The sequence below is a fragment of the Oncorhynchus mykiss genome, chromosome 16 (assembly GCF_013265735.2).
Source record: "Oncorhynchus mykiss isolate Arlee chromosome 16, USDA_OmykA_1.1, whole genome shotgun sequence".
Taxonomy (NCBI): domain Eukaryota; kingdom Metazoa; phylum Chordata; class Actinopteri; order Salmoniformes; family Salmonidae; genus Oncorhynchus; species Oncorhynchus mykiss.
Window position 1 is genome coordinate 18821637 of NC_048580.1, and position 24989 is coordinate 18846625.

Genomic DNA, 24989 nt, shown 5'->3' on the forward strand with positions numbered 1-24989 from the left:
TGTGGAGGGTGCCGGGCAGTTGCCCGGGGTAGGGGTGGCCAGGTGGAAAGCATAGCCAGCTGTAGAGAAATGCTTATTGAAATTCTCAATTATAGTGGATTTGTCGGTTGTAACAGTGTTTCCTAGCCTCAGAGCAGTGGGTAGCTGGGATGAGGTGCTCTTATTCTCCATGGACTTTACAGTGTCCCAGAACTTTCTTGAGTTTGTACTGCAGGATGCAAATTTCTGTTTAAAAAAGCTAGCCGTAGCTTTCCTAACTGCCTGTGTATATTGGTTTCTAACTTCCCTGAAAAGTTGCATATCACGGGGGCTGTTCGATGCTAATGCAGAACACCACAGGATGTTTTTGTGCTGGTCAAGGGCAGACAGGTCTGGAGTGAACCAAGGGCTATATCTATTCCTGGTTCTACATTTTTTGAATGGGGCATGCCTATTTAAGATGGTGAGGAAGGCACTTTTAAAGAATAACCAGGCATCCTCTACTGTCGGGATGAGGTCAATGTCGTTCCAGGATACCCCGGCCAGGTCGATTAGAAAAGCCTGCTCGCAGAAGTGTTTTAGGGAGCGTTTGACAGTGATGAGGGGTGGTCGTTTGCTCGCAGACCCATTACGGATGCAGGCAATGAGGATTGCTGAGATCTTGGTTGAAAACAGCAGAGGTGTATTTGGGGGGTGAGTTAGGATGATATCTATGAGGGTGCCCGTGTTTACGAATTTGGGGTTATATCTGGTAGGTTCATTGATAAATTGTGTGAGATTGAGGGCATCAAGCTTAGATTGTAGGATGTCCGGGGTGTTAAGCATGTCCCAGTTTAGGTCACCTAGCAGCATGAGCTCAGAAGATAGATGGGGGGCAATCAAACCACATATGGTGTCGAGGGCACAGCTGGGGGCAGAGGGTGGTCTATAGCAAGCGGCAACGGTGAGAGATTTGTTTCTGGATAGGTACATTTTTAGAAGTAGAAGCTCATTGTTTGGGTACAGACCTGGATAGAAAGACAGAACTCTGCAGGTTATCTTTGCAGTAAATTGCAACACTGCCCCCTTTGGCAGTTCTATCTTGTCGGAAAATGTTATAGTTAGGAATGGAAATGTCAAGGTTTTTGGTGGTCTTCCTAAGCCAGGATTCAGACACGGCTAGACAATTGAAGCTCAACAGAAGTTGGTTGATGCAACAGGACAACGACCAAAAACACAGAAGTAAATCAACAACAGAATGGCTTCAACAGAAGAAAATACACCTTCTGGAGTGGCACAGTCAGTCCTGACCTCAACCCGATTTAAAATGCTGTGGCATGACCTCAAGAGAGCAGTTCACACCAGACATCCTAAGAATATTGCTGAACTGAAACAGTTTTGTAAAAATGAATGGTCCAAAATTCCTCCTGAACGTTGTTCAGGTCTGATCCGCAACTACAGAAAACGTTTGGTTTATCGCCAAAGGGAGAGTCAGCCAGTTATTCAATCCAAGGGTTCACATACTTTTTCCACCTTACACTGAATGTTTACATGGTGTGTTCGATAAAGACACACGTGTTATTAGTTTAAGCAGACTGTCTATTGTTGTGACTTAGATGAAGATCAGATTGTATAACCAATTTATGCAGAAATCCAGGTAATTCCAAAAGGTTCACATACTTTTTCTTGCCACTGTATTTTCCTATTTGGTATTCAAGTATTTGACTAGCAGGTCTCAAGTAGGCTGCATCTGTGATCTTCTTGGCCCTCTGACAGGGCAGGGTCTGGGTTTCTCATCCAGAAATACTGCATACCGGGCTCAGACAAGTGTTGGGTGCAGAGGATAGGTATCCTGGAAAAACAAAACCTGAGTGGAAATCTTATCCAGCTGTGTGTCTGCATGCTTCTATAGGTGTGTTTGAGAGGCTTTCCAGAGGCTTAACAGCCATCCACCTGCCACTGAGATCAATGGAAAAGCTAACGGCTTCTGTCCTCCAACAAAAACACAGACACCTACGCCCAACTTTTAATGGTAAGGTACATGTTTTTTATTTTGACATATAGGCAGCTGTAATATAAGGACGCTATTCGGTCTGCGTCGCCGAAGTACAGCTTCACTGAAATGTAAAGGCAATGTTCCCGCTTCAGCGTTAAACCCTGCAGACGTCGGCTCAATTGGAAATGACCTTTTACATTTTATAAAATTGCGGAATCTGTAACGCTTCAATTTTACAGACTGAATAGAGCTCCGAGTCACAGATTGAGGTGGTTTCAAGGCTGTCAATACAGTAAAATCATTTGGCTGTCAATGTTTAGCTGACTGCTGTACATGGCTTCGCTTTCCTGTTAAACTGTGCCTGCTAAAACATAGCATTAGTCCAATGGGTTCTGCAAAAAGGTTTGCACTAAACAAGGCACAAATGATGGCACTTAAGGCTGCATTCAATCCATATTGCGGAAGATCCACGTTTAAAATTGAAAGGTCATTTCTGTGTTTACCGTGAATGCAGCCTCCGTGACTGCGGGAACATTGCCTTTAATTGTCAATCGCTCTGTAAAGTGGATCTTCAGCCCTTAGTCTGCCCAATTTAGATATCTTTTCCAATTATTGGTCTTTTGACCAATCACATCAGATCTTTTCACATTAGCTCTTTAAAAAAAAAATGTTAGTGGATAAAAGATAAGAATTGGGCTGCCTGTAAAAATTCAGCCATAATGACTGATTTCAGCAGGTGCTTTGGCAGAGTGGAGCGAAAACATATGCCATGTGCCGGGGATATGAGCCACCATGTCTAGCCCGACTTTCTCTCCTTACTTCAGACCTTCACAGTGCCAGAAACTTCTCTGTCTGCTCACGCAGTTTGTTCTTCTGGATCTGAAAGAGGAATTTAAAAAGGAGAGAATAAGTCTTTGTATTAAATACAGTGTTTTATGTCAGGGTGGTTTCTCAGATCGACCAGACAGCCGTGGTGGTTCGTGACTCCCTCCAACATGACGCCCTCTGAATGTGTTTAGCAGGACTGCTGCGTGCAGACTGCTTAATAGCTTGTTTTCCTTCTGTCTAGAGACAGAGGGGGACTGGGCTACTCAAATTACTCTCCATTTCTAAATGGTTTTGAAGTGTCTTGAGCGAGACTGAGGACCACGAGGAACATACCGTTTATGCAATGGACTGTTCATCAAAACTAATTTGTCTCTGACAATTACTTAAGCTTCCTGATTAGGTCTTCAGAATTGTATAAACAAATACAAAACAAAATGTTGGTCAGCGTTCATGTAGAAACATACATTATGGGGCATGTCAGCTTAGCTTTGAGTAAGAGTATATGGTTTGAGAGATTACCTTTCCTGAAACTGTGAGCGGATAGTCATTCACAAATGTTACATAGCGTGGGATCTTGAAATGAGCAATCTGAGGGGAAAGAAGATAAAAACAGAATAACAGTACATTTCAAGGATTTAGGCTAGGCACAGCAGGATGTCGCAGAACCTTTCTTTCATTCAATCTCTCACCTTTCCCTTGCAGTAAGCTTTAATGTCCTCTGCACTGCAATCCTGTCCCGCCTTCAGCTTGAGGCAGGCACACACCTCCTCTCCCATACGCTCATCCTTTATTCCAATCACCTGATAGAGAGCGAGAAAGAAACGACATTAGCAGTCATTTCCCTAGAAAACGATCCTTCTGTTCAAGCATATATAAACAAACGGATTGAGAATTCACCTGTGCCTCCTGGACTTTAGGGTGGGTGTGTAGGAACTGCTCAATCTCAGCTGGGTATATGTTCTCCCCTCCTCGGATGATCATGTCCTTGATTCGACCCTCGATGCGGCAGAAGCCATACTTGTCCAGGCTGGCGATGTCACTGCATATGGGTATAAGGACACATGTATGACGCATAAGTCAAAGTTGAGACATCAGCATTTTGGGGAGGTGTATGGGACCAGACCTGTCCACTCACCCAGTCTTATACCAGCGGTCTTTGGCAATGCACTCGTCTGTCTTGGCGACATCCCCCCAGTACTCCAGCATTACACAGTAGCCCCTGATCATCAGCTCTCCTGATATCCCGAGAGGCACGAGCTGACCAGAGCCAGGGTCAACTACCTTAGCCTGAGGAACAGCAGTGATGAGCACAATAGGATGTGACTCTACTGCAGTCAGTTACCATTACGATAATACAAATCAATGCTCCCAGCAGTTCTGCCTATGTGGATAAGACATGTAACATATATACTTTAGTCATGCTTAAAAAGGGACAGTTCAGGATTTTGGGGAATGGAAAGTCAGGTGAACTTGTGGATACCATTTTTATGTCTCTGCGTTCAGTATGAAGGAGGTTAGAGGTCGTTTTGCGAGCCAACGCTAACTAGTGTTAGCCCAATGACTGGAAGTTATGGTAACAGATAGACTTCCAGTCATTGTTCTAATGTTAGTTAGCAATTGCGCTAGGGCTCATTAGCAACTTCCTTCAAACTGCAAGCAGAGATAAAAATGGTATCCAAGAGTTCATCTGACTCTGGGGAAGTAGATACAAATCAAATTTTATTTGTCACATACACATGGTTAGCAGATGTTAATGCGAGTGTAGCGAAATGCTTGTGCTTCTAGTTCCGACAATGCAGTAATAACCAACAAGTAATCTAACTAACAATTCCAAAACTACTGTCTTATACACAGTGTAAGGGCTTCATTGCCAAAATCCCGAGTTATCCCTTTAACAGACATAAATATACTTATTGTATAATAGAAGTAAAGACATTAAAACATATGCACATAAACGACTCAGGTGGATGAGACGTACCTCTATGTGACTGGCAATGCACCCAACAGTCTCTGACTTCCTCTCCAAATTGTCTGTTGGGAAGCCACAGAATGACACAGGGCTGGTCTCTGTGGTTCCATAGGCAATCTGTCAATCCAAAGTGAAACCACACACTGTTCAATTAAAACATACAGTATCACCACGGTGCTATTCTTGACGTTCTACAACCCTGTGTCATTTGCAGAGGTAGTCGGAGAAGGTGACTGAGGGGGCATGGAAAAGTCTGTCCGTCTGTCTACCAAATCATATTTGTCACATACACATGGTTAGCAGATGTTAATGCGAGAGCAGCGAAATGCTTGTGCTTCTAGTTCCGACCATGCAGTAATATCTAACAAGTAACAATTTCACAACAACTACCATATACACAAGTGTAAAGGGATGAATAAGAATATGTACATAAATATATGAAGGAGTGATGGCCGAACTGCATAGGCAAGATGCAGTAGATGGTATAGAGTACAGTGTATATACATATGAGATGAGTAATGTAGGGTATGCAAACATTATATAAAGTGGCATTGTTTAAAGTGGCTAGTGATACATTTATTACTTCCAATTTTTATTAAAGTGGCTTGAGATTTTAGTCAGTGTGTTGTCAGCAGCCACTCAATGTTAGTGATGTCTGATGGCCTTGAGATAGAAGCTGTTTGTCAGTCTCTCGGTCCCAGCTTTGATGCACTGGGCCCACTGTCTGGTGGACAGTTTCCTGTCAGTACCGGACGTCAGCGTGACTTCACAGTTCCAAGGCTAGGACCAGCTGAGTCAGCGAGGGGCAGGGGGTGAGTCAGCAGGCAAGCCAGGGCATTGGAGCTCAGTGAGGTATGTGGTGCCCCCCTGACAACTGGCACACCTGTGCAGTAGGATGGTGCCTGCCCCCTTTCCCCTCTGTAAACCTCGCCCCATACATATGTCCTGCTGTGGCCTTTCACTGACCAGGGAGTCCTCTTGATAACCTTTTCTTGATTACCGTTTTTAAATTGACAAATTTCAACTGGGTCGTCGGCAGAAGTTGTAAGTTGAGTGAAATGAAGGCTAAGATTTTATATAGCAGGACCAATGGAGTCAGCAATGGTTTCGTCCTCTGAAGCGCTCGCTAGACGATTCATCTGCTGCCACAAGCACATCCTTCTGAGGGCCAAGTCCAGTAGTGATAGAGTGGCAGAGTAGGGTCATCACTGGTGAACAGAAAGGCATTGAAGGAGCCGTTTGGGGATGGGGAGAATGTTCGCCTGGGCAGCCAGGAGAAAGACGTTCCCGATAAAATGCTAGATTTCTTAAGTAAACTCGAGATTCCACTTATCATGAGAGTGTCCATCGGACTCATAAACACACCCTTCTGAGGCCAAAGCGTCATAGGAGCTGAGCCAGCAAGCCCAAGGGCTGAAGTGGACAACTTCGCTCTCTCTCTCCCTCCATCCCTTCCTGTCTCTTTCCCCTCATGCTCCTGGTCAATTTCAAGTAGCCAATGGATCAGCGCTCGAGACCAAGGTCTCACATCTGGTTGGTTAAGGCCCACTCAGAGCCACACACACCTCTGAGTGAAAGCTAATGAAAAATATTGTGATTTCTAAACATACACTATCTGCTGAAACTCAATTCAGCCAGACACAACCTTGCCTCTATTTGGAAAGTGAGAGTGACCACAAAGACCATTGTAACACCCTACTCCTTTTCAAAATAGTAGAAAATATGCACGCAGGCATGAAACTGGGCATTTGAAACCTTCTATTAGTGAGGTGAAGAGGGACCATTTCACATTTTTTGGACTTGAAAAGGAGTCCCGCCACTTGCCAACCATCTGGTGACGATTATGGGTTATAAAACAGCCACAAAGGAGCTCCTTTTCCTCTGACTGCAGACTGAAAAACAATAGAGACGTCTAGAACCCTAAACACTGGAACCTTAAATCTCTTACCTACCGCCTGACTACACTCAGGCAACTATTTTAGAAATGACTGACAATGGCCACGGCCTGTGGAGGGCCTCTTATCTACCCAACAAAAATCCAGGTAACCTGTACAGGTATACAGACCATTGCTATATTGGCTTGATCCACCAAGACACTGTATTCGATTTGGAAGCACATTTTGCCCTTCTTGAGAGTGCAATGTTTATTTTATATATATATATATATATCTTATATAACTAAAATGACCTAGAGATCCTTTGCCTGCTAAACATAACAAGCAACTGAAACTTATGCACGCACAAAACTGTTTGATTAAATGTCTCATGCAGAAGATCTGGAAGCTTTTTAGAAATTTTAACCAGAAGTTAGGGGAATTTAGTTGAGCTCCCTATGGTCAGTAGAAGATCCCGAACTGTGTGCGCAGAGTTAAACTCTCGGAGACACTTGACTTCCTCTTGCAGCCGTCTCCACGTAACACCTCGGTGAGCCCTCCTCAGATTTTTCCTCAACTAAATGTTATAAATAGTGCTGTGTTCTGTTCAGCGCCGTGCCGTCCTCCTCTCAAAGCCCCAAGTGAATATTTTTTTGCACTGCCCCCCTTTTCTCTCAGTCGCACACTCACTCTCTCACACCAGCTCACCTCTTGCCTTCCCTCTCGGAATCCTCTCTCGCCCTGAGAGACTTTCTGGAGGACTTTTTCTAGCTTGGAGTGCCTGCCAAGCAGTGAAAAGAAGCTCTCAGGAAGAGGCAGAAGACCGATAAGGTGGACAGACAAAAGTCTAGAGTAGCAGCGTCAGCATGCGGTGTGTGAGCTTCCTCTCGGTCTGGCCATACCTGCTGGTCCTTGGCCCGGTGGTATGGGGCGCTCCCAGCCAGTGCCCGGCCCTGTGTCACTGCCACGGGGACCTGCAGCACGTCATCTGTGACAACGTGGGGCTAAAGAATATTCCACAGGTGTCCGAGGCCACCCGTCTGCTCAACCTGCAGAGGAACAACTTGGGCAGCCTGCCCACCGGCTCCTTCGCCAGCAGCAAGGGTCTCATCTCGTTGCACATGCAGCACTGCCAGCTCCGCGAGATCGGCGGACAGGCCTTCAAGGGGCTCAAGAAGCTCATCTACCTCTACCTGTCCAACAACGAGATCACCAGCATCAAGCCGGGTGCCTTCGAGGACCTCACCGAGCTCACCTACCTCTACCTGGACGGCAACCGCATCAGCGACCTACCCAAGGGTATCTTCTCGCCTATGATCAACCTGTTCATCCTGCAGCTCAACGATAACAAGCTGCGCGACATCAAGCCAGGCACCTTCGCCGGAGCCAAGGACCTGCGCTGGCTGCACATGAGTGGCAATGAGATGAGCTCGCTGCAGCCGGGCTCTCTGGACGAAGTAGAGAACCTGGCCATCCTGCACCTTGACAGGAACAGGCTGTCCACCTACCCTAGTCTGGCCTTGAGCAAGCTGAGAGTGGTGGAGGAACTGAGCTTGGCCAAGAACCCCCTGAGAAGCATCCCTGACAACGCCTTCCAGAGCTTCGGACGCTACATGGAGAAGCTGCACCTGGACGGCATGGGTCTGGAGAAGGTTAGTCTCTCAGATTGTTTGTGGGATGGGTGTGGGTCCTTTTTGTGGGTGCAAAGTGCTTATTGAGTTGGGAAGAATCAAGCGGGGATTGAAACTTTAAGAGAACGGCAAGGCAATAACATGGATGTGGTAAATAAGTCTACTATGACGAGTAGATAACAATTCATTTCAAACCTTAGAATATTGAACATTTACAACAGATCCATTTCATGCAACCTGAATCTCATTTATTTGACGCAGTTAGCCATTCAGGAGACAGAACGCTTCAGTAAGTATACATATTTTGTATTCTTGTCTACTCTAGCAACCCTGTGGATTAGGGAGGCTCGTTGTTTGTTTGTTTTGGTTCTGGCTTGCCATATTTCATCTGCTATTTATATGTACAGTCTGGCTTGCCATATTTCATCTGCTATTTATATGTACAGTCTGGCTTGCCACCGGCCAACTCCCTATTTTCTAGTAGCCAAAAGTTGTTTCTCTTTTCCCAGTTCTGTGGTTGCGTACTGTAGCCTGAGGAGGGCAGATAATAATGTGAGGTGGTTTAGTAGATTGCTACCATTCATCATATGATCACTGACAGTTCAAATTTATGAGAGTGGAATACTCAAATCAAATTTTATTGGTTGCGTACATACTTAGATGTTATTGCGGGTGTAGCAAAATCCTTGTGTTCCTAGCTCCAACAGTGCAGTAATATCTAACAATATTCACAAATCTAAATATAGAAATATTAGGACGAACATTGGAGCGTATATATATATATATATATATTTTTTTTTAAACACACAGTATCAGTCAAAAGTTTGGACACACCTACCCATTCAATGGTTTTTCTTTATTTGTACTATTTTCTACATTGTAGAATAATAGTGAAGATATCAAAACTATGAAATAACATAGTAACAAAAAAAAGTGTTAAACGAAATCAAAATATATTTTATATTTGAGGAATGCTTTTCCAACAGTCTTGAAGGAGTTCCCACATATGCTGAGCACTTGTTGGCTGCTTTTCCTTCACTCTGCATCCAACTCATCCCAAACCATCTCAATTAGATTTAGGTCAGCTGATTGTGGAGGCCAGGTCATCTGATGCAGCACTCAATCACTCTCCTTGGTCAAACAGCCCTTACACAGCCTGAAAGTGTGTTGGGTCATTGTCCTGTTGACAAACAAATGATAGTCCCACTAAGCCCAAACCAGAATGGATGGTGTATTGCTGCAGGATGCTGTGGGAGCCATGCTGGCTAAGTGAGCCTTGAATTCTAAATAAATCACAGACCACCAGCAAAGCACCCCCACACCTCCATGCTTCACAATGGGAACCACACATGCAGAGATCACCCATTCACCTACTCTGCGTCTTACAAATACACAGCGGTTGGAACCAAAAATCTCAAATTTGGACAGATTTCCACCAGTCTAATGTCCATTGCTCGTGTTTCTTGGCCCAAGCAGGTCTCTTCTTATTATTGGTGTTCTTACGTAGTGGTTTCTTTGCAGCAATTCACGCAGTCTCCTCTGAACAGTTGATGTTGAGATGTGTCTGTTACTGAAACTCTGAAGCATTTATTTGGGCTGCAATTTCCGAGGCAGGTAACTCTAATGAACTTATCCTCTGCAGCAGAAGTACCTCTGGGTCTTCCTTTCCTGTCGCAGTCCTCATAAGAGCCAGTTTCATCATAGCGCTTTATGGTTTTGCGACTGCACTTGAAGGAACTTTCAAAGGTCTTGAAATTTTCCGAATTGACTCACCTTAAAGAAATGATGGATTGTCGTAATATGGACTTGGTCTTTTACCACCCCTACCTTGTCACAACACAACTGATTGTCTCAAATGCATTAAGGAGGAAAGAAATTCCACAAATGTAATTTTAAGGCACACCTGTAAATTGAAATGCATTCCAGGTGACTACCGCATGAAGCTGGTTGAGAGAATGCCAACAGTGTGCAAAGCTGTCAAGAATATGTAATATAAAATATATTTTGATTTGTTTAACACTTTTTTGGGTTACTACATGATTCCATATGTGTTATTTCATAGTTTTGATGTCTTCACTATTATTCTACAATGTAGAAAAAATAAAGAAAAACCCCTGAATGAGTAGGTGTCCCCAAACTTTTGACTGGTACTATATGTGTGTGATGTATATACATTGTGCACTTTCTCCGCATCGCTCTAACTGTAACCTAATAAGATCCTTATGACTTATCCACCCATATGGGAAGAAAATAGGTCACACAGGCTTTGGGTCAGGATGCACGTGCTGAGACCAGCGGGATCTCTGTCTCGGGCTGTTTGTCGGCAAAACAGTTGCCTGTGGTTTTAGCCGGTGTTTTAGCCCTGATTGCTCTGCTCGCCATATGGTGTGGTACAAAGAGATCTCTTCCCCTGAAAGTGTGTAGGTCAGGAGGATTGCACAGTGGGAGAGAGGAGTGGTATTCTAGTCTTACGTTGCTCCATTCCCATATAGAACTGTAGTTGGTTGGTGGACTGTTGGCGCTGAAGATTGGATTCATGTCCAATTTAGCTTGGTGAGGACAAGAAGTGGAGTTGGCGGAGGGATACGGTCCCTGCTGTTTATATTAAGGAGATATGGGCGACGCATACATGCCGTCCTAATTGGGAGATTTCAAACAATGTCAGGTGGCATCACCTAGTAAGCATCACACTCTTCAGCTTCAGCTCGTACAGTACTGTAAACCCAGACAGACCATCATACAAGGGTTCCTGAAGCATAGCCCGAGATATCCTTGACCATGCAGTGAGTGGGCGGCGTTGACGCAGGTCTTGATCATTCCTGAGGTTCAGGTTGGTGTGTGAGGTGGGTGACCGCCTCATTACACTTAAATGGTGCAGCCCGACAAGGTTTTTAATATCTGGCTAGCTTCCATCCTTTGGTGGGGAAGGAGTTTTGAACTGTCATACAGACACTCCAAGGCTATATAGTTCAGGGAACAACAGCAGACACAGTCCAGAGAGCACAGGAAATGGTTTCCTGTCTAGAGATAATCGTCGATCCTACACCTTGTAACGCATAGCGTAACAATGTAAGAGGTAACAAGGTTGAATGAACCCCAGTCAAGGCCTGAGTGGAGAGATGGGAAAGGCATGCCTCGAGACACTTATCACATATACTGATTGAGGGGTTAGCTTGCTGCTGCCCATTCATTCCAAACTCAGTTAATCCAATATTTGAGTTTTTCAAATCATAATACAGTATGGAGAGATTCCACAGGGGAAATGGTAAAATAACAAGCATCTCTCAGGCAGACTGTACCAGTGAAAGTGAGGGGAAAGCAGTGTGAGATGGCAAGGTTTTGGGGTGGCGGGGGGGGGGCACATGGTGGGGGAGAGTAAAAAGCAATTTTCCAGTCAAATGTGGGTATTTTTAGGGTGTTTTTATTTGCTTGCCCGTATCCAAGCATGTACTGTACCAGCCAAATTCTAGAATTTTCAGTGTGTTTTTTCCCCTTGGCAGGAGGGTCCTGCCAACAGGTCAGTAAGGGTTAGGAGACAGGTAAATAGAGGCAGGGTGTTCCGTAGCCCATGAAGGACGGGTATTTTTATCTTGCTTAGGTGAATGGACAATTGGGCCCTTTGCAAGCGTTCTTGGCAGAGAAGTGGCTCAGAGAGAGAGACACAAAAAAGAGAGCAAAAACAACCTGGCCACGATGGAAGTCATCCATCTTCCATTGCTGCAAATTACCAGAAGCCTCCACCTTGGCACTTGCGCCCTTCTGCAGTGGAAATTTCCAAAAGACACCTCAATCAACAGCCTCATCTCTTATAGTCTTACATAACATGTTGCAAAAGCCCACCCTCCTCTCACGGCTGCCCCCGGAACCTCCTTCACGCCCTGTTAAGAGGCTAAGAGCCAACCCACTGGACAAACGGGTTGAGTCAACGTTCTTTCAAAGTCATTTGTCAACATTTTGTGATGTGGAAAATACATTGGATTTGGAAAAACGGTTGTTTTGAGAGTCAAATTTCAACCACAGGATTATGTCATCATGTTAACCAAATTTCAACAGACAAACCCTGTACAAATTCCCCTAAAATGATACCTTGAAAACAACGTCAGATCTTCAACATTTATATCCACTATCTGAAAAAAACCGGCTGGGCAGCACCTCCTACTGGATAACTGATCTATCTACTGCTACCTGTTGGTCTCCCATCCAAGGTTTTAACTAAGCCCTGCTTAGCTATGATATTTGTCACTGACTATTACCAATGTGCTATGATGAGAATGATTGTTAAGATCTCACTCATGCTATCAAAGTCATTCCAAAAGGGTAGGTTTAACAGAACAAATGAAAATGTGACCATACTTTCACTCATATCATCAATGATGCTATTTAGGCCTATATAGCATTTACCATGTCAACAACTATTGTTTCAATTCAACCCAGAATTCAACTAAAAATAAACAATAAAATAAGCCTAGGGTTTCAAGCTCTGGTTGATTGAAAATGACAGGTATTTTTGTAGACAAGTTAACAAATGATATGTTGAATTCATGTCTCCAACTCAACCAAAAATACAAGTTAAAGAATAGGATTAAGCCCATCCAAGAAGTAGATATGCCTATATCTCCTTTTAAAATGTTGATATTTGGTTGCGTTGTCAACCAAACACAATTCAATGTTACTTTTGTAATACAGTAAATAGCCTAAAGTTATCTTACAAACTAATATAACATTCAACCTTAAAATGAGTAACACATCCATGGCCATATTAGGGTTACTGTAACTATACATTTATTTTATATGTAATCATATAAAAGCGTGAATGTTCAAGATAGCATGCATAGGTAATCACAAGTTTGTGGAGATCCTCACAATTGCTGTAATATTCTGTGCAGAATCTTGAACATCATTGATCACTTGCACCATGTACTTTTTATGTCATCTCAATTGCAAGCCAGGTCATTTGGTTCTGCTATTAAATGAAACACAGTGATAGATATTTTGTTTATTTACACAACAAATAAATCTTGACATTGTATTCCCATTTGGTGCTTTTAAAAATGGTTGAAAGCGTAGCGATACACGTTTGGGTGACAACTAAACCAAAAACCAGACATTGTTTTTCTATTGGAATTTGGTTGTGCTCTTAGAGGATTGAAAGTACAGTGATGACACGTTGGAAATTCAACTAACTTTTTTTGAGTGGGTGAATATAGGTTGTAATCCCATTGATCAACGTCTCAACCAAATATTACCCAATTATTCACGCTGAAGCATAACAGGGTGAACATCAGCTCATCTTGCACCTCTGTGGAGTTTTTAGCAGCCTCAGAAAATGCGTATGAAGTTTGGGAGAAGGGAGGGGTGAGACAGTCCAGTTTACATTAGCAACGGTACAGGAACCAGTTATGAGTGGAGGCGTTCATGTCAGACAGAGTGACATTGCTGGAGAAAAAATTATACTTCCCTTTACAGCACCAGGCATGCCTTCCCTGCCATGTGAGAAAGGGGAGATCTACTTTCTTGTTGAGTTCAGGGTTTCAATCAGTCACATGAAGCGTTTATACTTGCAATTAACTACTTTTGGATTTGAAGGACGAGACTATTCTTGGTCATGACATTATGGTTTAAATATCTCTCGTCAAAGTCTACCTCTTCTGATGAAACTGAAAAGCCTCCTAGACTGTGTCTTATATCTGTCTGCCTGTAGTTTTCTGACGGGGCGTTCAACGGCATGACGGCCATCAAGTCTCTGCACTTGGACAACAACAAGCTCAAGTCCCTGCCCAAGAGCCTGGAGTTCACCAGCATCACCAACCTCACGCTCGCCAACAACCCCTGGAGCTGCACCTGCACGCTAGCCCCTCTGCGCAAGTAAGTAATGACCTCACCTTTACACACACATACAGTAGGAATTCTTACCTGGAACTGACACAATAGAGGTAGAAAACCCACACACAGACAGTTGTCTATTTGATATGCACACTAAACGGAATCCATGAATACATTTCAACATTCTAAAACCTTGATTAGCAAACATATTATCCAAACCGCGAGAGAGAACTTCCAAGACCCTGTATGTCTGATTCTCTTGATTTCCCTCCACTAGGTGGATGGATTCTAGCCGCCAGCGCCCTGATGCGCTCTGTGCCGCTCCGTCCTCACAGAGAGGAAAGCAGATCAGGGACAGCTCTGCCTTCAGCGACTGCACAGTTAAGACAAAGAGAGCCAAGAAGGGCACACGCCATTAAAAACAAAGGTAAAACCTGACTGACGATGACTCGACGAAATACAAAACTAGTCCGTAAATAGGCAAGTTGAAACCTCAGTCAAGTGAAGTTATGAGCTGAGCTTAGCAAGCCTAAGAGTTTCTCAGTATCAGACTTGAGATGTTGCAGTCATATGCATTGTGATACATATTTCACATTTTTGTTGGTCCCCTTCTGGCTTCAATGCTTTCCTCACGGTTTGAATTCTTACAAAAGGATTGTATTTATGTGTTTGGGGACTTGGCACAACATGACATTGGATTGAAACGATAGCACTTAAGGTCGGGGGATGGGTTTGGACCGGCCTAGCTTGACATTCTTCTTTTCCCTCAGAACTCTGTCTTCTGTCCTCTGGCTGTTATTTTCCCATCTTGGCCTTGGGGTCCTGTCCAGAAAAGAACAGTGTGTCCCGGTCATGGTGTTGAACAATTGGAGGGCAGACTGTTTGACTTGGCTGCTGATGTTTGTGTCTTTCCACAGGAAACGCTGCCTAGAGGGGAAAGGCCTGTCCAGGTGACAGGCTCGGTACGTGTGCAGAGAAAGAAAGCGACGCTAACTGCTACTTAAAGACCGTCCATCTCACTATCTGCCAAATATCATGCATCCCACAACCAACATTCAGACGAGCAGCCATGTTGACTCTCCTTCTCTCGCTCTCCCTAAAGCCAGCTTTACACCCTCACCTCTCAGGACCCCATCACCTGCTGCTACAGCAACGGCCTGCATCATCCCCCAAGCCCCCCCTAACAACCTTCCAAATGGAATGTTCCAGGCCAGGTCTCCCTTTATTTAATGTGGTTCACTCGGTTGGTCATGTCTCGCTTCTCCCATGAGAAATTCTGTCAGACTGAGAAAACAACATCCTGAAAGGACTGTGACCGTAAAACGGACCTTGACATATTGTGACTTGACCCGACTCCGCTCAAAACTCTGACCAAAGGTAAATGACACAACACAGCGCAGGCGGCTAAGGACTTTTTCTGAGCGGGTTTATGAGATAATGGAGCAACGGCAAGTTGAAAAGGAACATAGTCAGAGATGACAGAGAGGAGTCCAGTTCTCCAGCGGTATCTTTCGTTTAAAGACTGTCCTTTGTATGTATTCAATCTCCCCAGAGATACAAAAAAATAATAATCATGCTTACATGAATGGAGGTTGGAAGGGTTTGCAGTGCCTTTAGGTCTGTTATCACAGGAGGACATGTTGTACAGTTCAAAATGGATTAGAGAATAGGTAGCAGAGGTGTCATGTCTGAGTCTTTGACTAAATATTTAGCCTTTTCCACCCCCCCCCCCCCCCCCCCCCCCCACTCCCACTGCTGTGGCAATGCTTACACTTGTGACATTTCATTTAAAGTAATTGATTTACATTGAAAACAAGATACTTTCTACTGCTAAATCAATGGATTATCTATAGGCATTGAAGACTTCCCAAACTCTGGGAGCATGTAGGTACCCCCCTTTCCCTTTCATAACTCTTAATATTTGACTCTTCAGCATCTTTTTTAATGTATATTGAACATCATATTTTGGGGGGTCATCTAAGAAATAAATATGTAACCTTGTTTGTACTGATTCCATTTTCAACTACTCTGCGCTAACATATTAACAGAGAGATCATGTCATAGGAGCGCCAACCTTACTCCCAGGGAGCTACAGAGTTTGGGGGTTTGTCCCAGCCCAACACTAGCACACCTGCTTCAACTAATCCAAGTCTGGATGTGTATCTTATTAGCAAAAGCATGTGAGTTAGTGCTGGGCTGAAACAAACGCATGCCCATCCTGTAACTCGCTAGGAGTAGAGGTCGGCACACAACTCTGCAATAATGAATCTGGAAGGACGTTCTCGTATGAAAATGTCTCCCTCTAACGAAAAAATATATTATCTGTACCCAGTAGTGGTCCTGAAGGGTTACCCCACAGCTGGTTTTGAGCTTCCACCTCTAACCAGGGACTGACTCAGGCCTGGGAAACCAGGTGAGTGAACTCTCTGGACAATAAATAATATTCAGTAATCATTTAGCTAACTTTAATTAATCAATTAACTTAATTAAGAAAACATGACTCACTACGAACTCCTTAATGCCCATGGTAGAAATGACCTTCTTCACTATTTCAGGTGGACACGGGGAACCAGCCATGATGCCTAAAATGCATAAATAAACACATCTAAGATACAGTACATTTGATATAAGCAATATAAAGATGGCTCAATAACGGTCCTACAGGACCCCCCGAGTATGCAGGATTTCATCCCAATCAATGGCCATCCTAACTCATCTTCAATCCAGCCGATTTCCAGAATATGATTAGAACAGAAACAAATGAGCGGAGTTAAAAACATGATCTCTCACCTCCCTCCACAGACGACAAGTCAAACTTGGCCAAGTCAGGCTGGCCCAGCATGTCGATGTACATAGTAGGAGTGCCATAGACAAAGGTACACCTGGTGGAGGGAGGGGGTGGGAAAAGTGGATACACTTGATCGAGGCGCAAAGCACACAACCTACACCACAGTTTACTGTCCCAGAAATGTCCTCAATAACACTGAATGCATGTTTACCACCAGGACTTAGTTATTTCTGCCATACCTTTCACTCTCCATAGCTGCCAGGTTGGCGCGTCCGTCGTACCCAGTGGAGGGAGAGACCAACGTGATGCCATGCGTGGCCATGACAATGCCACCACCCACCGAGCCGAAGCAGTGGTACATGGGCACAGGCAGGCACACGCGTACCTGAGACTGAGGGGACATGGATTAAAGACTACCCTAGTGACTCTATGGCTATGTTTAGACAGGCAGCCAAATTCTGATTTTTGACCAAGTCTTCTGACCAATCAGATCAGCTCTGAAAAAGATCTGATGTGAAAGTATCTGATGTGATTGGTCAAAAGACCAATTAGTGGAAGAAAAAAAATCTGAATTGGCTGCCTGTCTAAACGCAGCCTAACTAACTCATTGTCTGGAATCATATGTGTCTGTGTAGGCAGGGCACTCACCCTCCAGTCATATCCAAGTCGCATGCCAATGAAGTAGGCATTGTTGACGATGTTGTGGTGGGAGAGGGTGGCACCTTTAGGGTTCCCCGTCGTACCCTGACATCAGACAAACAAGTACGTCAGAGAAATAGTGGGCACAAAGCAATGCATATTCGCAAATGCACTTGAATAGGTCAACTGGGGCATGCACAGGTGACATGCATCATGACTAAATACTGTTGAGTATTATGATTCAGATCCCTGTCAACAGAGGATTTAACATGAATTCACAGTATAGATTTGTTGGACACCATGACCATGTAAAGACGAACTGTGAGCACAGGATCAAATGGGAAGAATAGAGAGTGAGAGTATATACAGTTTACTAAAAGTACCGATGTGAACTGAATATTGATGGGGTCGTCGAAGGACAGTTTCTTCTGCAGCTCCTCCAGCTGCTGCATATGCTGGCTGCTCCCTGCCTGCATCACGTCCTCTAGGTGGTACATCCCCGGCTGCCGGCTGTCTGTCACGATCACTGTGTGGAGGTCAGGGAGTCTGAGGAGGGAGGGTCACACGTAACAAAACATTCAGATAGAAATACATTATGTAGAATAGAACAGATAATCAATCGTGTGAGCTCAGTGGAGTGCAATGTAACTAAAGCTGAGCGATTATCTGACATTTCAGTTATTTTTAAACAACTAATTGACTGAAGTCGGTTTGTATTTTTTTCTGTGAGTTTAATAAGCACATTACAGTTTCTGTAGAGATAAATCATATCAAGCCCCAACTGTGCGATTATAGTAGGAAGTTGTAATTTCCAACAGGCCAATATTCTACTTAGTTGAGTGCAGATAATGTGGCAATTAACTACAATGACCATAATTCATTGCGCGCAAACTTTTTCGTTCAATGTTTTTTTTTTTTTTTACAACTGCTACGTAAAAGAGAGAAGAATGCGCGATCTAGTGGTATCTCTACTGGAAAATACAAGATCTAAGTCAGGGATGGGCAACTTAGATGGGGGTGCACATTTTGACATTTGGTGGTAGAGAAAATTGAAGTTTTAAAGCAAATTTGCTGCATTTCTACACATTTTGCCATGGGGCAGAGAAGAAATGTTTGCAGTTTTTTTATATGATATATGAGTGAGACTTAAAAAAAACATTTGTCAATCAGTGGGGGCCCCCCGCCCAGTAATTCAACCATGATAGTAAGTTTAGATATCTGGCCACTAAACAAAGCAATCTAAAAATGTTTTGCCTGACATGGGCTAATTGACTGACTATCAGTGACTATTCTAACAGTAAGGTGAGACGACAGAGTTTCCCCCCAAAAAAAATATATATATACACATATTAGTATTACATTTTTTATTGATCCGAAGGCCTTCAAAAGGGGGGCCGCTAGTTGCCCATTCCTGATCTAAGTGTTTGACAGTTGGTATTTAGCAGTCATAAAAGTATGCCTTATTTACTTTGAAGAATAATTACTAAAATAGTGATTTTGCCAGACAGCATATAGAGCTCTATTGAGAAGATGACTTGGAAAGAAATAATAAAGTCATCAATTGAAACAAATATACACAACAACTGAAATATTTTAGTAAAGTAATGTGAATAAATGATGGTTAATAAGTGAAAAGCAGTTATGGCAAGTCACATCCATCATGGGACTTTCCTTAATTGTTTTACTCTGTGTTCTTACAGCATTCAACCCACAAAATGTGTATTGCTTTTACTGTTGTTTTTTTCTCCGAAAAACATGATTATTTTTCAAACTGAACCGACCTCAAAAAGCTCTAGTCGCTCAGCACTAAATGTAACAAAACATTCCGATAGAAAAACATGTAGAACAGACAGCCATGCTTCTCAGTCATGTAGAATAGATCAGAGAATCGTCTGAGCTGTAGAATTTTTCTATCTGCAATATTTAGTGCTTTGCACCCACCAGAACACAACCCATTGTAATTTGATCATCATTCAGTGTAACTGAAATTGTGTTATTTTGTCAAAAGAAGAGTTGTGATTGTATATGGAAACAGTGTGGTCATACCTGGCACTCTTGACCGATCCTGGGATAGCAGTGTCCATCTCTGGACAGATCTGCCTGAGCATGTCACAGTACTTCTGGGTCTTAAACTGGGTCGGGCACACAATGGCATTGCATCCAACCTGCACCAAAGCAGGAAACTACATCATTACCACCAATGAACACACTGTTATTACCACCAATGAACATCATCAACATCATTGCCTTTATCCTCATAATAAACTGTTTAACTAGCAATAATCTCTGCACCGTACTTAATAGTGTCACACCCAGTGCAACTTTCATGGAACAAAACATGACGTGGCAACTCAAGTGACCCACCTTCCTCAAAGCAAACTCCAACTCCTGCACCTGATAGGCTGGATTCACAGACACCTGTCAGAAGACAAAGCATAACCACTGAAAACATCCGCTTTAATGTACTTGACTTCACAATTGAGGTTGAAAAACCTCTTTCCCCTGTTAAGATTCCTCCTCCATGCCACCAGTGTCCACGCTCACCAGTATGATGCCAGCCTTGGCTGAGGCAAACTGGAACAGGACCCACTCATATGTGTTGGGTCCCCACATGCCCAGTCGGTCCCCCCTCTTCAGTCCCAGTGCCAGGAGGCCTGCAGCAGCCTGGTCCACCTGAGCCATAATGGAGCACCGTCAGCACAAAGAGGTAATGGTAATCAATGCATAGCTGGACGCTAGAAAGCGATTCACAGCAGCATTGCTGAAAGAGACAGGGGAATTGAGAGACAGTTGAGTAAAACAGTAGCAAGAGATATGGTAAAACATATCTAAAGGGGTATTTTGTAGTGCACATTTCAACATTGAATTAATCAGAACCGCATAAAAGAAACTGCAGAAATACATTATTGATTACTATTACTATCAATAGAATCTAAACCAAACTGAGTGAGCGACACAGCTGGTTGTTACCCAAACACGTGACAATTCTTTATTGCCGAATTAATGTTTAACTTCAAAAGTCAAGGTTTGGCTATCTGAACTCTATCCACGCTATGCCCAGTCATATCATGGGTAGCTGTATCCACAGCAGGTAAGTACTGTAGAAATCACTTTCTAATCAGATACCAGCTACTGCCTGGTTACCGTAGTCCCAGGACAAATACTGTTAATACGTTTGGTGTCATTGGTCACATTTTGGACTTAGTTTAATGCTTTCATAACCTGGAGATCACACCAGGTTAGACTTTGCCTCCAACCCAGCTCACTGCGTTCTTCCAACCATTGGGGTCTTGTTAAATAGCCACAACTGCTTAAGATAACCCAAACTCAGCAAAAAAAAAAAACGTTCTCTCACTGTCAACTGCGTTTATTTTCAGCAAACGTAATGTGCAAATATTTTTGTGAACATAAGATTCAACAACTGATACATAAACTAAACAAGTTCCACAGACATGTGACTAACAGAAATGGAATAATGTGTCCCTGAACAAAGGGGGGTAAAAATCAAAAGTAACAGTCAATGCAGCTGGTGGCCACACCAGATACTAAGTACTGCAGTCGATCTCCTCATGGACTGCACCAGATTTGCCCAATCTTGCTGTGAAAATGTTACCCCACTCTTCCACCAAGGCCCCTGCAAGTTCCCGGACATTTCTGGGGGGAATGGCCCTAGCCCTCACCCTCCGATCCAACAGGTCCCAGACATGCTCAATGGGATTGAGATTCGGGCTCTTCGCTGGCCATGGCAGAACACTGGCATTCCTGTCTTGCAGTAAATCATGCACAGAACGAGCAGTATGGCTGGTGGCATTGTCATGCTGGAGGGTCACGTCAGGATGAGCCTGCAGGAAGGGTACCACATGAGGGAGGAGGATGTCTTCCCTGTAACGAACGGCGTGGAGATTGCCTGCAATGACAAGCTCAGTCCGATGATGCGGTGACGCACCGCCCCAGACCATAACGGACCATCCACCTCCAAAATCAATCCCGCTCGAGTACAGGCCTCGGTCTAACTCTCATTCCTTCGACGATAAACGTGAATCCGACCATCACCCGTGGTGAGACAAAACCGCGACTCATCAGTGAAGAGCACTTTTTGCCGGTCCTGTCTGGTCCAGCAACAGTGGGTTTGTGCCCCTAGGTGACATTGTTGCCGGTGATGTCTGGTGAGGACCTGCCTACAAGCCCTCAGTCCAGCCTCTCTCAGCCTATTGCGGACAGTCTGAGCACTGATGGAGTGATTGTGCGTTTCTTGTGTAACTCGGGCAGTGGTTGTTGCCATCCTGTACCTGTCCCACAGGTGTGATTTTCAGATGTACTGATCCTGTGCAGGTGTTGTTACACGTGGTCTGCCACTGCGAGGACCATCAGCTGTCCGTCCTGTCTCCCTGTAGCGCTGTCTTAGGCGTCTCACAGTACGGACATTGCAATTTATTACCCTAGCCACATCTGCAGTCCTCATGCCTCCTTGCAGCATGCCTAAGGCACGTTCATGCAGATGAGCAGGGACCCTGGGAATCTTTCTTTTGGTGTTTTTCCAGAGTCAGTAGAAAGGCCTCTTTAGTGTCCTAGGTTTTCATAACTGTGACCTTAATTGCCTACCGTCTGTAAGCTGTTAGTGTATTAACGACTGTTCCACAGGTGCATGTTGATTAACAAGCATGGGAAACAGTGTTTAAACGCTTTACAATGAAGATCTGTTTAGTTATTTGATTTTTACAAATTATCTTTGAAAGACATCTTTGAAAGACAGGGTCCTGAAAAGGGGACATTTCTTTTTTTGCTGAGTTTGTCAATGAAGTAACAGATTCCTTTTTTAAATCTACAGAACAAAACCTACTGTAGCAACAACAAAACTGTAAGCATCCTGATAAATAAGAATACACCATTTTCCCTTATCTCAGCATATTTTCTCATTTTGAATTGTACAGTACCTTGCATGGGGAAAAATATACATTGCTTTTATTGTATATCCCACCAGGGGCACATCTGGTGTTTTCAGATAAATTTCAGATATATTAGATCAAATCCAGACAGGAACTATTATTTTAGCAGGTGACCTAAATTCTACATTAGATAAGATTGACAGATGTTGTAAAAAGGCACATTTAGGGAGCCTCCAAATATTTACTAGGACACCTGAAGATTACTATTCCTAACAACAAAAGATTATCCATTTTTTTCTCAAAGTAACAAAAGCTATTCAAGAATTGAATGTACTCAACAATTTACTAGATTCAAACATTCATGATATAATGAAATCAGATCGTTGTCAGAGGACAGAGAAAAGCCGATCACCAATATAATTTGGGATGCCTTAAGAGAATGATAATATCCTACTTGGCAAAAGTTTAAAAAGATAGAGATTTGTCAATAATGGCTATTGATGCTGAAAAGGCTTTTGACAATCTTGGATTGCCTTTCTATTCAAAACTTTCCAGCTGAAATAATAAATGTTATACAAACATTATATAAATGTCATAAAGCAAGAATTGACCAAATAATACATTATCTGATTCAATTCCTTTCGAAAAGGGGCAGGGCACAAGACAGGGATGTCCCCTCTCCCCCCTCCTGTTTGCACTGTCAACTGAACCGCTTACAGAAAGAATTAGACAGGACCCAAACGTAACAGGTATCATGGTAAACATTAATATAAACTAAACTTATTTGCAGATGATCTCCTGATATACCTGACTAATATTGAAAACTCTATGCCCCCTTTGATAAAAATATTTTAAGACTACTCTAAAATCTCAGGATATAAAATGAATAGGGTAAAAAAACTACATAAAGGAAATAAGAAAAATAACTCATGATATACAGCAATCCTTTAAGTGGACCAAAAAATATGAAATACTTCATGCTTAATAAGTGACAACAAATATAAATGAGAATGACAGCAAGTCTAACAAAATGTCACATAGGGCATCCAAAAGGCTAGGGCCAGCTCTGACTGCATGTGTAGATATGGATGATAAGCCATTTTGTGTACTCACGTGTTACTGTATTCATATTGCAAACAATAACACACTTTGCTTTTTTATACATCTGCCTCCATAGGGTTTCCCTTAAATGGGCGTAGAACATGCTGTTTCAATTAGATGTTACAATTCCTTTTGGAGGTGGCGAGAGGACAAGTGTCTTGGCTCGGTCTGAGAAGTGTGCAAGCCTCAAAATCCTTGATTCCTTAACTCTCTCGCCTTGGATCTCCTCCTTCAATGAGCTTTGAGATAGAGGCAAGGAGTTGAGGAATCAAGGATTTGAAGTCTTGCACACACTACAGAAAGAGCCCTTGTGTACCCCTAATCTGTTTGGCATAGGATTAGTAGAAAATAGGAAGTAGACACCACTCACATCCTGCTGGAGCTGTGAGAAGGTCTTCCTGACCCCGTCCTGTAGGAACACTACAGCCTCCCGGTCTGGAAAGCGTTCAGCTGAAGCCTGGAGGCTCCCACCGACCGTACTGAAGAGTAGAGACTTGGAGGAGGTGCCATGAGCATAGCTGGTGGTAAGTGTGGGGATAGTGGGTGGACTGTCCACATGGACTGCACTAGGTGGGAAAATAGAGAGAGAGCTGAAGTTACAGATCTGAAATGGTCCGGGGTTTAAAAGTCAAACAAACTGGAATCCGTACACAGCCTTTAAATTAAAATAGAATTCAATAAAGGGTGATATTCATAAGAGGATTTTCCGAAAAATTATGGGGGCCATGGAAACAGTTTGAGTAGGACATCATTTGAGATAGTGTCAAAATGGGGCATACAGTAGGGAAAAGTAGTCCAAGTAAATGAGTTAAATGGTTAAAATGTGAGACAGATGAGGACAGGGAGGGTGAATAGGAGTCTAGGGCAAGGGAGGGGGAGGTGCACATTCAACACAATGAGAGGAGAGGGAGAATAAATTCATTGGTTAGGCTAGACATTTAGTCCGTGTTTACACTTGACAGTTCATGCAGCTCCCACCCAGGCTAGGGGAGACTCCGCAGCTGTTGCCGGAGTGAGATTCAGAGCCGCGTGCCTGACCACTCTGTTCTCAGGACCTCTCCTCACACATAGTCTGTTATTGTGTCAGTTGAGTCTGGCTTCTCACATCAATACCTCTGGTATTGATGCCCATTCCACCTGTATGGATGTGCCTAGGCTTAGAGCATGCAATTCAGGCTGTGGATTCCCCCTTCAGTGCTACTCTCGGCCCACGCCTACAGTATATGAAGCATGATTGGCTATGATGTCACGTGCTAATGACAAAGCCCTGTTTACAGTCATCTTGTCACGCAGACAGCTTTGGCTCTCACAGACAAAAATGTCAGCCTCTGTGAAAAAAACTTTTATGGAGCTCCCCATCTCCCCAGGCCAAATGTTGGTCCTAGTGTCCCATGCAGTCTTGCATGGGTCCCTCTGGGTAGGGTAACGCAGGGCAGAGACAATTGCAGTCTAGACCTCAGCTTTCCCCTGCCTCAAAAGGCCGCTTGGGTCCTCCA

The 24989-nt window shown here is 43.6% G+C and overlaps 2 protein-coding genes across 4 annotated transcripts in view; one reads left to right on the plus strand and one right to left on the minus strand.

Annotated features, from left to right (window-relative positions):
* The first annotated feature begins 1855 nt into the window (after window positions 1–1855).
* On the plus strand, window positions 1856–16080 carry chad (chondroadherin). Of its 2 annotated transcripts, none has more exons than XM_036946400.1 (4): window positions 1856–1990; window positions 13958–14121; window positions 14357–14506; window positions 14997–16080. In XM_036946400.1, the coding sequence occupies exons 1-3, from the start codon at window positions 1988–1990 to the stop codon at window positions 14496–14498; spliced, it is 309 nt and encodes a 102-aa protein (XP_036802295.1). In that variant the 5' UTR covers window positions 1856–1987; the 3' UTR covers window positions 14499–14506; window positions 14997–16080. The 2 variants fall into 2 exon arrangements, with proteins under 2 accessions (XP_036802295.1, XP_021420714.1); XM_021565039.2 differs by lacking the exon at window positions 1856–1990 and adding an exon at window positions 4886–8277.
* acsf2 (acyl-CoA synthetase family member 2) overlaps window positions 1983–24989 on the minus strand; it is a 29510-nt gene continuing 6503 nt past the window's right edge. For both annotated transcript variants that reach the window (XM_021565038.2, XM_021565037.2), the window contains exons 2-16: window positions 23864–24059; window positions 20051–20179; window positions 19871–19924; window positions 19553–19671; window positions 17890–18052; window positions 17516–17611; window positions 17107–17258; window positions 16870–16961; window positions 16585–16661; window positions 4761–4868; window positions 3918–4069; window positions 3680–3821; window positions 3472–3582; window positions 3302–3370; window positions 1983–2833 (exon numbers count right to left, since the gene is read on the minus strand). In XM_021565038.2, the coding sequence (XP_021420713.2) occupies window positions 2783–2833; window positions 3302–3370; window positions 3472–3582; window positions 3680–3821; window positions 3918–4069; window positions 4761–4868; window positions 16585–16661; window positions 16870–16961; window positions 17107–17258; window positions 17516–17611; window positions 17890–18052; window positions 19553–19671; window positions 19871–19924; window positions 20051–20179; window positions 23864–24059 (1711 nt within the window). In that variant the 3' untranslated portion in view covers window positions 1983–2782. The remainder of the gene's footprint in view (window positions 2834–3301; window positions 3371–3471; window positions 3583–3679; window positions 3822–3917; window positions 4070–4760; window positions 4869–16584; window positions 16662–16869; window positions 16962–17106; window positions 17259–17515; window positions 17612–17889; window positions 18053–19552; window positions 19672–19870; window positions 19925–20050; window positions 20180–23863; window positions 24060–24989) is intronic.

What these genes read in the sequence shown, in the direction of transcription:
- chad (XM_021565039.2), top strand. Translation starts at nt 7,492, where the DNA reads ATGCGGTGTGTGAGCTTCCTCTCGGTCTGGCCATACCTGCTGGTCCTT. An exon ending in ACGGCATGGGTCTGGAGAAG is followed by an intron (nt 8,278 to 13,957) that starts GTTAGTCTCTCA and finishes GTCTGCCTGTAG; the next exon opens with TTTTCTGACGGGGCGTTCAA. An exon ending in ACGCTAGCCCCTCTGCGCAA is followed by an intron (nt 14,122 to 14,356) that starts GTAAGTAATGAC and finishes TCCCTCCACTAG; the next exon opens with GTGGATGGATTCTAGCCGCC.